General features: G+C 42.1%; 1 protein-coding gene across 2 annotated transcripts in view; it reads left to right on the top strand.

The window, feature by feature from the left end:
• CACHD1 (cache domain containing 1) overlaps positions 1-13,738 on the top strand; it is a 216,899-nt gene that overhangs the window by 131,712 nt on the left and 71,449 nt on the right. For both annotated transcript variants that reach the window (XM_019919975.3, XM_033865492.2), the window contains exon 4: positions 6,621-6,727. In XM_019919975.3, coding sequence (XP_019775534.1) covers positions 6,621-6,727 — 107 coding nt within the window. The remainder of the gene's footprint in view (positions 1-6,620; positions 6,728-13,738) is intronic.

Raw genomic sequence — 13,738 nt, 5'->3', positions numbered from 1 at the left:
TCTTTTCTTAGTTCTATCTTATCTTTCTTGTACATAAGCCATTTGTTTAAGGTTGTCAGATTACCAGAATGCCAGGGTCTTGCTCTCAGAGGAGAAAGTTGGTACCAGGAAAAGGAAAAAAATTGCTATGAGCTGGCCCCAGGTCTGCTGTATCTCTTCTCCATGCAGAGAATGGACATGCTCGCTCTTCTGTTCACGTGGAACTTCTAGCTACCACTGCTGCCCTGAAACCTCTCAGATTTTAGCGGTGAATGGGAAGGGAGCTTGAGGCTTTTCTGGAGTGAAATAATAAAAAGTGTAACCCCAAAATGGCCAATTCCAAAGCTATGCCAGTGGTAAACATTTTAAAAATCGAAGGTATCTACAATTAATGGAGAACACCTGCCTTTAATATCTTCTTTGTCTTCCTTTGCATCCTCATCTTTGTCCCTAGAGATCTTTCTCTGTAGCTATCCATGGTGAACCCTTATGCTTAGCTACTGTCATTTCCTATTAAGTAAAAAGCAAAGATTTCCCCTAAGCCCCACAAGCTTTCAGATTAATCCTTTCCTTTGAGAGAATTGAATTCTACTTCAGCTGTTAGATAATGTTAATGATGATTTATTGATTGATTTATTGAGATACAGTGTAATGTATTCATTATGAATGAGAGCTTGAATATATGTTCAAATCTTGGATCTGTTACTTCCAGCTATGAATCTTGAGCTTCTTTTTTTTTTTTTTACATCTTTATTGGAGTATAATTGCTTTACAGTGGTGTGTTAGTTTCTGCTTTATAACAAAGTGAATCAGTTATACATATACATATGTTCCCATATCTCTTCCCTCTTGCATCTCCCTCCCTCCCAACCTCCCTATCCCACCCCTCTAGGTGGTCACAAAGCACCGAGCTATCTCCCTGTGCTATGCGGCTGCTTCCCACTAGCTATCTATTTTATGTTTGGTAGTGTATATATGTCCATGCCTCTCTCTCGCTTTGTCACAGCTTACCCTTCCCCCTCCCCATATGCTCAAGTCTGTTCTCCAGTAGGTCTGTATCTTTATTCCTGTCTTACCCCTAGGTTCTTCATGACATTTTTTTTCTTAAATTCCATATATATGTGTTAGCGTACAGTATTTGTCTTTCTCTTTCTGACTTACTTCACTCTGTATGACATACTCTAGGTCTATACACCTCATTACAAATAGCTCAATTTCGTTTCTTTTTATGGCTGAGTAATATTCCATTGTATATATGTGCCACGTCTTCTTTATCCATTCATCCGATGATGGACACTTAGGTTGTTTCCATCTCCGGGCTATTGTAAATAGAGCTGCAATGAACATTTTGGTACATGACTCTTTTTGAATTATGGTTTTCTCAGGGTGTATGCCCAGTAGTGGGATTGCTGGGTCATATGGTAGTTCTATTTGTAGTTTTTTAAGGAACCTCCATACTGTTCTCCATAGTGGCTGTACCAATTCACATTCCCGCCAGCAGTGCAAGAGTGTTCCCTTTTCTCCACACCCTCTCCAGCATTTATTGTTTCTAGATTTTTTGATGATGGCCATTCTGACTGGTGTGAGATGATATCTCATTGTAGTTTTGATTTGCATTTCTCTAATGATTAATGATGTTGAGCATTCTTTCATGTGTTTGTTGGCAATCTGTGTATCTTCTTTGGAGAAATGTCTATTTAGGTCTGCCCATTTTTGGATTGGGTTGTTTGTTATTGAGCTGCATGAGCTGCTTATAAATTAGAGCTTCTTAATTTAACTGTTCTGTGCCTCAGTTTCTTGGTCTTCAAATGGAGATAATAATAATATTTCCCTTGGGCTTGTGAAGATTAGATGAGTTGATCCATGTATAACACTTGGAATATTCTTGATATTATATATATATATATATATATATATATATATACACACACACACACACACAACACAGTAGCTGTTAACTGTTATCATTACTAATACATCCATTACTAGTTATTATTATTTATTAAATGTTTACTATGTACTAGGCTCTTACAAGCTGTTTTCTGATTATGAAATAGGTACTATTTTTATCACCATATTGTAGATGAGAAAAATGGAGGCTTAGAAAATGTAAGTTCTATGCAAGAGGTAGACAGCAATAAGCAATTTAAACCCAGACTCCAATCCAGGTCTGTGTACCTCTGAGGCCATGCTCCTGACCATGCTTTGCCAGGGTGGCAGTTCCTTGTTCATCATAGATGCTCATGAATATGATTTAATAAAATATACAAAGCTTTCCAGTGACTTAGCTCTCTGCCCTTCCACAGTAGTCAGCCACCAATAAGAAAACTTATGGAGAACTGTACATTCCCAGGAATGCACTAAACCTGAGAGAGAAATATAAATCCTCAAGGAACTTACAATCCACTGGCAAAACTAAGAACTTCTCAAGGTTTTAGAGAGAATTGGGAGTTCAAGTGCTACATGGTAGGGTTTAGACAATAAGGCTTCCATAACAAAATATCTTGGCATCTCCCCTCACTTCACCTTTATTTAGTATATGGGGAAGGCAAAATAAGTAAGATAATTTTCTCATTATTTGTAATAAATCTTATGTTAGAATTTTTATTGATTAGTATTTTGCTGATATAAGCAGAATCTAAAACCAACCAGTCTGTATCTGTCAGACATCAACTGCATTGACATTATGCTAAGCCTGATTACAAAACAATATTTAAAAATTAGGGAAAAGGCACACAAGCATGAATTAAGATGCAGAGTGGCACTAGTCAGTTTAGAGGAGAGAGGGCTCCTCACAGGCTGGGGCTGACAAGAGGACTTCCTGGAAGGAAGATGAGAAGAGCTGGGGGCTTTGTAGAATGGGCGCAGTGAACACCAGAGAGCGTCACAGTTCGGACCCAACAGAAAAAACATGTATTGAGGGACTGGTCTGGTTAGTGCTATAGGTTGCGAGACAGTGGGAAGAGAAGGTTGGGCAGATTATTGATGACCAGCACTATATTGTGAAACCTTTTATGACTGACAAATGTTTACTGAGCACCTACTCTTGTTAATGTGTTACTTTCAGTTTTATTGTTATAAAAATGTTTTTATAACAATACAGTACAAAAAGAAAAACAACCTATAAAATAGTTCCCTGGTCTCTCTGGTCCCAGGAGCGAACTCTCATTTCACAACGGCCTGGGAAGTCTGTACGTGCTCGGTGCTGGACTTCAGCCTTCTCCAGGGGTAGGGCTGATGGCCCAGGTCCTGGCCGTGGAGTCTCCACCCAGGGAGAACGGGGCTGTCTTCAAGCTTACACTTCTTCTGGGAGAAGTTGTCAGTAACTCTTGAGTTGCCTGTCCCCTTTAACAAGTTCTTCCTTATTTGTCACTTAAATGAAGCAGTGTGGTGTGTGGCTCATCCTTGGACAGAGAGCTGGGTGATAAGGTCAAGTCTCTCTTAGGTCCCTGATTTGCTATGTGTTCCTTGGTGTCACTTTCCTCAACCGTGAGATAGGTAGGTCTAAAAAAAGTTTGTAATTTGTACTGCAAAGTCCAGATGTGAGTTGCAGGCATACCTAAGAATTACTCTGCTCTCTTGATTCAAATTGAAAGGTCCTCTGTCCTTGGTCTCTTTGAGGCATACAGAGAAGTACCTGTGCTCACGTGGAAAGCCATTCTACTGCCTTATTTCTAAAGAATCTGCATGACAGGATTGGAGGGCTTCTCACCCCTGGAGAGGCTGTCAAAGTCCGATTCCAGGGCCCCACCCCAGACTCACTAAATCAGACTCTTCTAGGGTGGATCCCAGGAATCTGCATTCCAACATGCTTCCACATGATTCTGATATGGCTAGACTTTCAGTAATTAGGAACCATTTATCTGAGTCATGATCCTCACTTGTTGGACCTCTGGAGGCTTCTGAGGAAGCCCAGAATAGGGCTAAGCACTGTCACGATGGATGTTCATAGAAGATCAGTTAATATGAGTGCCTGCTTTTGACAAGAACAATGCTAAGTGTTAGGTATGCACAGTGGTGAATAAAACCAACAAGACGTGGGGTCTGCTCTCAAGGGGCTCTTGTCTGTTCATATAGCCTGATCTATCAAAATCCACCCATTAAAAACATACACAGGGACTTCCCTGGTGGCGCAGTGGTTAAGAATCTGCCTGCCAGTGCAGGGGACATGGGTTCAAGCCCTGGTCCAGGAAGATCCCACATGCCACAGAGCAACTAAGCCCGTGTGCCACAACTATTGAGCCTGCGCTCTGGAGCCCGCGAGCCACAACTACTGAAGCCCACACGCCTAGAGCCCGTGCTCTGCAACAAAGAGAAGCCAACGCAATGGGAAGCCGGTGCACTGCAAAGAGCAACCCCTGCTCACTGCAACTAGAGAAAGCCCGCGTGCAGCAACGAAGACCCAATGCAGCCAAAAATAAATAAATAAATTTATTTTTAAAAACATATGCAGATGGAGCCGTAAATTAAAAACTATGACTCTTGCTTTGAGAGAAGATGGAGACACTTGACATAGACTAGGAAGTCACCCACAATCAGAATAGACCTTTCTGGGGAAGTGATAAGTGAACAAAGACTTGAAGGATAATTAGGCAGATAATCAGGAGAACTTTCTAGACTTGCACTGTCCAATATGGTGGCCACTATTCGGTGACTGTTTACATTTAAATTAAGATTAAACAAAATTGAAAATTTAATCTCTCTTACATTAGCCACATTTCAAATGCTGGTAGCCACATGTGGCTGCCATATTGGACAGTGCAAAAATAACACCTTTTCATCATCTCAGAGAATTCTCTAGGACTGCCCTGGTCTAGATCAGGAGTGGTGAAACCAGTCTGGCACACCACCTGTTTTTGAAAATTGAGTTTTACTGGAACACAGCCACACTTATTCTTCTGTAAATTCTCTTTGGTTGCTTTCACACCACAATGGCAGAGTTTAGTAGCTGTGACAGAGACCTTGTAGGCCACAAAGCCTAAATATTATCTGTCTTTTATTAAAAAGTATGTGATGGAATAGGTTTAATGTGGCTGTCTAGCACATAGAGGGCAAGTGAGTTCCCTGTCTAATGCTACTCTTGCTTCACAGATGTTAAATGCTAAAACAAGAGAGGGACAGTGAGATTATGTTGCTTATGCACACCGGCAGCTGCTGATGTATTAATCTCCTCTTTTCTCTCCATCTGTGGCTTTTGAGGCAGCAATCTTCTCGTCTAGACAAACTGGAGCAGGTCCAAGGAAGAGTGACCCCACTGGTGAAGCAACTGTGTCCTTGGAAGCACAGTTGACAATGTTGATATAATTGTGTACTGCGTGAGAGGCTGGACTAAAGAGTCTCTTCAAATCCCTTAAAACGCCACCTCCTTTGAGATGATATGTATCGAAACAAAACTGTTGAACTTCTGCTTTGGAACCCAGCACACTCTTTGAATACCTAGCCCCTTTGCTTATGCGATCAGTTCATTTTAGTAGTTCTTATATAAGATCCAGAAAATCAATATTCATGTGAATAATCACGTGGACCTTGATTTTTAGGAGTGTTTCTCCAGGGTTATAGAGCTTGTCTACCTGCGTTAATGGAATTTCATTAATGACATTTATCATCTAAGGTACACATTTTAACACAAGTTTTTAAAAATCTAACTTCAGATTGCGTTTATTTGCAGGTAACTCTTAGAAACTTAATGAATCTTCTCAGTATCTGCAATCCCAAATAGCTTATTTAGAAGTTCAAGATTTTTCTCTTTCGTTACTCCTGGATTAAATTCACTTAAAAATAGTCTTAGTGACTATATATAAATGAGTCGGTACATTTTCCTATTACTTTCTTGTAGACTGTTGTTTGCCCTGGCAAATGAGTCACTGATTACACTAGTGTTTATTGATCAGCTACTAACCAGAGCACTAGCATTGTTCTAGCTCTAGTAACAGCATTGCACTCCCACTGGAAATCAAGAAAGACCTTGCCTCATCTATATTACAACCTGGAAGGTGCAAGCTCTGTGTCATTTATCATGAGAGGAACTGTGATACATTATTTACAATCTTTTTGACAGCTTTGGAAAATGTTTTATTATTTCTTTTTTTTTTCTTCAGATAGGAAACCTGGGGCTCAGACAGATTGCACAATTTGTGCAAGTCCACACATTTAATAGTGACAGAACAAGGATTCAAATGTAGATCTTTCCTACTCCACAGCCATTCTTTCTCCTTCACTACTGTCTTTTTTTGTTCTTGGTCTTTGGTTTTCAGACAGGATAATTTAAAGAATTGTTTCACATATCACATCAGAGCTCAGGTCTGAATTTTTGTCATTCTAGTCTGAATTTTGTCAAATCTATTTTCTGTATGATTTTATCAATAGTACCTGAATCAGGTTCATTGGGGGAAAAGTTGGCTTGAAGGATTTTTTTTTTTAATCTCCTTAGAATTGATCTTGATTTCTAAAACCTTCTAGATGCAGATGTTGGTTTTACCCACACTGCTCTGAAGTGATTTTTTAAAAATACTTAAATTGCAGTTTTACTGTTTATGAGCTGACCTATTTTGTACACAGTATGAAGTATTAATTTTGTTGGTTAGTTTTCTGGATTGAATAACCACCAAATAAATACTGCTAATTCTCTTCTATTGTTTCAGATTTGATGGGAACTTTAATACCAATGTATCTAGAACAATTAGTTGTGATCGACTGTCTACTACTGTTAATAGCCGGGCCTTCAATCCAGGACGAGACTTAAATTCAGGTCAGTAATCTCTTGGTTTTATAAAGGTGAACTATATTCTACCACATTCAATTTGAATAAATTTATTGCTTTAGCGACTTTCTTTAAGTTTTGAAGAAAAAATGTGTACTTAAAATCACGTATTTCTTTCTAGCAAGTTGACACTCAAAAGAAGGAAAGGGGGCTTCCCTGGTGGCACAGTGGTTTTGAGTCTGCCTGCCGATTCAGGGGACACGGGTTCGTGACCCGGTCTGGGAAGATCCCACATGCCGCGGAGCGGCTGGGCCCATGAGCCATGGCCGCTGAGCCTGCGTGTCCGGAGCCTGTGCTCCACAACGGGAGAGGCCACAACAGTGAGAGGCCCACGTACCACAAAAAAAAAAAAAAAAAAAGGAAAGGAAGAAGAAAATCGAGTGGACGTGTATTGAGCCTTTACTACACATCTACATATATGGAGTATGCCATGTGATTTGCTAGATTCTTTAATCCATTACCTCATTTGTTAGCAGTTTTACATTTGTTATTTTAAAGGTTACTTGAGAGACCCATTTGTCTCTGCACTTAGGAAGTGTTGAATTCATTTGTATTCCCTATCTATAATTTTTAATTTGGGAGGTGGGGTTGAAGAATGATGAAGGAGCTTTTCTACTACTGAACAGTGCCATGATGCTATAGAGTCGTCCCTCAGTATCTGCAGGCACTTGGCTCTAAGGAGCCCCCAAGGATACCAGAATCTACAGATGCTCAAGTCCCTTATATAAAATGGTGAGGTATAATGATTACAGTTGGCGCTTCGTATCTGCGAGTTTCGCGTCTGTGGATATGGACAACTGACTGTATGTTGAGGTTGAACTTTCTTCATGGTCTCGTTAGAACCCAGTCATCTGCAGTAGTAATAACTACTAAGGCACCTGTACACATGGTTATGTATAGCTTCCAAGTGACACTGTGTCTCTGCTGTCTTTCTCTGGAGTTCCAGTCTACATTTCTCACTCTGTTTGTCTTGTTATGTACACTTGTTGAGTGATGGGCCTCAGAACCTAAAGGCTTCACATTTTAAAAGCTGAAGTGCCTTTAGAAATCACCAGCCTCAATCCTAGAATTTTACCAAGGAATAATCTGAGGCTCAGGAGGGTCCTAAGACTTCCCTCATTACTAGAGAGATAAAGGAGTTAACCCTTCAACATGAAGAACTGTATTTCCCAGATTCCAGGCCTCCTGGAGACATGTAAAAGCCAAGAGAAAAGCCAGAGGGCCGGAATATTTACTTTGAGAGGCCCAACCAGTATTGGTTCAGGGGAAGAATTGTAGCCTTTGGGCGTTGTATACACAAACCAGGTAATCTATTAGGTCTGGAAAGAAAGAACTGTAAGCTTTATATTGCTTAAGGGTAATAAAACTATAGCTGCTATCTAAATGACCTGACCTAAATCTGCCAGGCACTTATCGCCTAGACCAATATATAATGAATTCAGTCATTTTTTAAAAAATTGGTCAGAGAATCTTGAGGCCTTCTGGAGCAGGTGGGGTTTATTTACTGCTAGAAAGGAAGCTCAGTGAAAATATTTTTCATAAAAAATAACTGAAGAGGGGCTTCCCTGGTGGCGCAGTGGTTGAGAGTCCGCCTGCCGATGCAGGGGACACGGGTTCGTGCCCTGGTCCGGGAAGATCCCACATGCCGCGGAGCGGCTGGGCCTGTGAGCCATGGCCGCTGGGCCTGCGTGTCCGGAGCCTGCGCTCCGCAACGGGAGAGGCCGCAGCAGTGAGAGGCCCGTGTACCGCAAAAAAAAAAAAAAAAAAAAAAAAAACTGAAGAGAGTAGAGAAGGACCTGGAATGGGCGGAGAAAATGAATTATGGGAGATTCCAAAGCTGGAACAGGGCACAGAGCTGGAACTTGAGTCTTTTGACTGTCAGATTCAGTACTTGCCCTCTTTCCCTCAGCTGTGCCCAGCATAGGGTGTGTGAGAATAAGAGAAGAGTCGGGAAGGACTTCCAAGATCTCCGACCTTATCAACGAGAAGGACAGAGTTGCCATTGATTGTGATGGGGAAGTAGAGGAAGAGCAGGTTTGTGTGGGACGCATGGAATCAACTTTTCAGTTTTAGAAAAGTTAAGTGAGTTACCTAAGTGAAAATGTCTCCTAGACAGTGGGATATCCAAGTCTAGAGTCCAGAGAATGGACCAGACTGGGGATTTATAAATGAGATTCATCGTGTATAGGGAGTACGTAAATCATGAGACTCAATAAGATCATAATATAGCAAGTGGCTATAAGAGTAGAGGTCCAGGGACTGAGTCTTGGGACACTTGACCACTTAGAGGTCACTGACACGAGAAGGAAGCAGTCGCAAAATCTGAGATGGCAGCCAGTCTGGTGGGAGAAACAGGAGAGCCATCTCCCTGAGGCCAAATGAAGAAAGTGTTTCAAGAAGGAGGGAGAGATCAGCTGTGCTAAGTTGGCCCACTAAGACCAGGGCTAAGAAAACTGACCATGGAATTTAGCAATATAGAGGTTATTGGTGAACTTGACGAGGGTTGTTTGGTGGGACAGTAGAATAGAATGAAAGGCTAATACTTATTGGTTCAAGCTCTTAAGAATGCAGGAAAGGAGATGGAGACAATAAGTACGTGAACTCCAAAGGTCTGCTGAAAGGGAAGCTGGAGGGCCACATGGAGTCAAGAAATTTTTTTTTTAATAAATAAACAAATTTATTTATTTGTTTATTTATTTTTGGCTGCGTTGGGTCTTTGTTGCTGCGCGCGGGCCTCCTCTAGTTGCGGCAAGCGGGGGCTACTCTTCGTTGCAGTGTGCGGGCTTCTTGCTGCGGTGGCTTCTCTTGCTGTGGAGCATGGGCTCTAGGCACGCAGGCTCAGTAGTCGTGGCTCGTGGGCTCTAGAGCGCAGGCTCAGCAGTTGTGGTGCGCGTGCTTAGTTGCTCCGCGGCACATGGGATCTTCCTGGACCAGGGCTCGAACATGTGTCCCCTGCCTTGGCAGGCGAATTCTTATCCACTGCACCACCAGGGAAGCCCCAAGAGAATATTTTTAAATTGAGAGAAATTATGGCAAGGTCATGTGCCAAGGGGAAGGATCCAGTAGAGAAAAGTAAGGAGTGAAAAGAGACAATTGCTGGAGTCTTTTCCTTGATTAGGCAAGAGATGGTGGGATTCCAAGTAGAGGATGTAGAAGCACAGGGCATTCATTTCTAATGAGAGGAGGGAAGAAAGAGAGGGCATGTGGAGATGCCCAGAACGACCGACGTGATGTTGGGAACTTGGGGACATGCCCTTCGTAACTGCGTTTTCTCAGAGAAGTAGGAAGCAAAACCATCAGCTGAGAGTGAGGCCGGTGGTGGGGGTGGGACGGGGACGGGGAGGCACTGAAGACCTGGTGGTTATACTAAGAGTTCTCTTCTGTGATAGAGGTTTAGGGTAGAGCTCAGCTGCGCAAATAACTGGGAATCCTGACAATATGCTGTTTTATTACAGTCTTTATTTGTCAAGGGAGAGGTGGGGAGGAAAAGGATGGTGAGGGCAGAGGTATGTAGTTAAAGATCAGATCTTGAGTTTTGCTGTTTCCAAGAGCACGCCTCAAGTCTAACGTCCTACCTGTCAGGAGTTGTTCTCGGCACCGTTGACGTAGCTGGATTTACAAGCCATTTTTGGCAATATTCAGGTGTCTGAGAACTGACTTGCTTGTATTTGAAGTTTTGTGACATTCCACCAGACAGTGGCTGCATCCCAAAATCCACATTCTTGAACACTCATTTGTAATACGAGAGGAGTGGGAGATGGTGGAGGGTGACCTCAGAGCTCCCCCTTTCCCGCCTCTCCAGCTCATGCCCCTTTTCAGAGCAGAATTAATGTGCTTCGTAGGCTATCACATGTCTGATATTTACATCTGTAAGATGTCCAGCCTTAGACTGTATATAATCCATCAATGGGTCCCTAATTGATAACACAGTTTCAGATTGCCTCTCAGCCTAGCTGGAAACAGACTCGCACAAATTGTAAACCATTCTTAGCTTCATTTATCCAAAACTAGGTCATGTGTCCATCCATCCAACACACATGTGTATTCTTCGTCTTAAAACCATCCCTGCCAGATCTCTACTTTCTAAATTGACTCCTTGCCCCTGAATCCATTCAAATGACTAACGTTTGACAGTGCATGTGTTACATGATGGTGCTGGTCATGTTTTGCTCAGGGTCTTTCCTGCTTTTATCTCTAGTTTCTCACTTTCTCTCTCTCTCTCTCTCTCTCTCTCTCTCTCTCTCTTAAAATTCCTGCTGAGCTATTTTCTTGTGCGTAGCCTGATCCATAAAGAGAGTTTATTTGAAGAGTCCAAGGAAAGTTGCCTCTTGCTCTCTTGAGTTACACAGTTGAGGTGAGAGTGGAAGTGGGAGTTAGTCTTTCTCGCCAGAAGAAAAGGTGTCTGGACTTTCTTTATTGTATTTGATTTAAAGAGCATTTGAAGTTGCAAACTTCGATCTTGGTCACATTGCCGTCTTCACTGAGAAACAGGATTCACGGGGTGAAAGAGGCGTTTATAAGTCACGTTACAGCAGGAAATGCTGCAGGAGGTACAGGTGGGCACTGGCGGCTATGGACCATGCTGTTAATTTCAGTGGCTTCATTGCTTCCTTCTGTGAACGACAAAGATTGGCTCTGTGCTATAGGTTTTTCACCTTTCTTTAAAATAGCTTGAAAATTATGTATTAAAAATGCTAATACCGGGCTTCCCTGGTGGCGCAGTGGTTGGGGGTCCGCCTGCCGATGCAGGGGACACGGGTTCGTGCCCCGGTCCGGGAAGATCCCACATGCCGCGGAGCGGGTGGGCCCATGAGCCACGGCCGCTGAGCCTGCGCATCCGGACCCTGTGCTCCACAACGGGAGGGACCACAACAGTGAGAGGCCCGCATACCGCAAAAAAAAAAAATGCTAATACCAATGCAGTGTAAAGCTGTGTTCTGTCTATAATAAAAGAATAAAAATCAACAAAACTAGGAATTTCTAGGGGTTTTCTTAATGCCTAATTACTCCAGCTTCATGATTGCATTAGTATTATAAAAGATTGGTAATTATTTTTATAACATCTAAAAAACTATTCAGTCACTGAGAAATCTAGATTCTTGAGGTTATATGGTTCCGTTTACATTCATGTGTTGTGGGTGTACGTATGTATATACACAAAATTAAGTACACAAACAGAGGGCCCTTTTCTTCACCTTGCTTCCCCTTCAAGCTCTATCCCTATATTGCGAGCTACTTTGAAGTCTCATCTTATAGTTTCTCACAACAACCCTATTACACTGATTTCAGAAGATTTTATTAGCCACATATATTCATTATGGAAAGAGTATATATATACTCTTTCCATAATACCTATGATCATAATGGATACAGCCTGGTTTTTTGTTGTTTGTTTGTTTTTTTACTTAGCAAATGTATTCTGATTTTAAATGATTTTACTTAGCAAATCATTCTTCTGTGTCTATGTAAATAAATATACATCTCTATCATTGTAGCAGTGTGTAATTGTGTAACATTGTTGAAACAACCAATCTGTTCCAGTTCAACATTTAGACTGTCCCAGGTTCTCACTATATCATTGCTCCCTGGAGGATCTCAAGGGACCCCTCCACAGTTTCACTTGACCGCTATATAACATTTGGCATGTAAGCTTCTTTTTTGAAACTCTGTCATCCTTAGTTCCTATAAAATTGTCCTGTGCCATTTATCCCCGGACTTCTCTGTCCAGGCCTCTTCATCCTTCTTCTTGAGCTCCTTTTCCCTACAGTGGATGTCCCCACGTGTCCTCTCTTCACCACCTCCCTCTGCTCGCTGAGTGTTATCTCCCTGAATGTTCTCGATGTATGCAGTACTCCCACTCCTACCACATGCTACTCAATTCTAAATCTCTGTCTCCAGCCCTGGCCTGTTTCTGAGTTTATTTATTGAGGAACCAACTTCAGGGGACACATCTCTCCATGATTATCCTGTAGCTACCTCAAAATTTAAAACAGTCAAACAAACAAGAACACTTTCCTCTAAACTTACTCCCCAATCTGGGTACCCCTCTCCTGGTTACACTGGGAATTCTTCCTTGCCTTTTTCTACCCAGTACTTCAGGCTTTAACAGTTTTGACCAAATGAGAGTGTGAGAGAATGAATATTTGCCGAGTATTTACTATGTACAAGACACCTGGCTAGGCATTTACCTGTGTGTCCCTCTTCCTTCTCATCACATCCAGTGGTGATGTAGGTCTCGTTATCCTTTTTTTTTAATATTTATTTATTTATTTGGTTGTGCCGGGTCTTAGCTGTGGCAGGTGGGCTCCTCAGTTGAGGCTCAAGGGCTCCTTAGTTGAGGCTCAAGGGCTCCTTAGTGTGGCATGCGAACTCTTAGTTGCAGCATGCATGTGGGATCTAGTTCCCTGACCATGTATCAAACCCGGCCCCACTGCATTGGGAGGGCGGAGTCTTAACCACTGCGCCACCAGGGAAGTCCCTCGTTACCCTTTTCATTGAAGGGAAACTTGGCTTAGATTCCATAGTTCAAAGGTGTGTCTTGAATCCCCTTTGTTTTCTCCACTCCAGTACCATAAACGTAAATGTTCATTGCCTTTCTAGAAGATGAATTAATGTAGAAACCACCTCCCAAAAGTTTTCCCTTCTCCTATTCTTTCTCATTTTCAATATATCCTACACACTGTAGGTATTCTGAAAATATCTGCTCCGTAACTCCATTTCTCAAAAACCTCTGATAGTTTACCTCTAAGATAAAGGTGGAAGCCTTTAAAATTCATCTTCTGCTCCTCTTCCTTAAGCCCTCTGAGCTGTATCCTCAGGGAATCCCTTTCATTGTTTCAAATCTCCAGTTTCTATTACTCCTCCATACTTTGCTCTTGTTCGGTAAGAAGTCCTTGTCTGTTGTAGCAGGTTGGGTTTACCAGGAGGCAGACTCTGAGATGGAGGTCGGCAGTCTGTGGGGGAAGGGAAGGAAGCAGGATTGAGCAGTAGGGGAAGATG

The sequence above is a fragment of the Tursiops truncatus genome, chromosome 1, assembly GCF_011762595.2.
Source record: "Tursiops truncatus isolate mTurTru1 chromosome 1, mTurTru1.mat.Y, whole genome shotgun sequence".
Taxonomy (NCBI): Eukaryota; Metazoa; Chordata; class Mammalia; order Artiodactyla; family Delphinidae; genus Tursiops; species Tursiops truncatus.
Note: the sequence above shows the minus strand (reverse complement) of the source record. Positions and strands in the feature narration are given on the sequence as shown.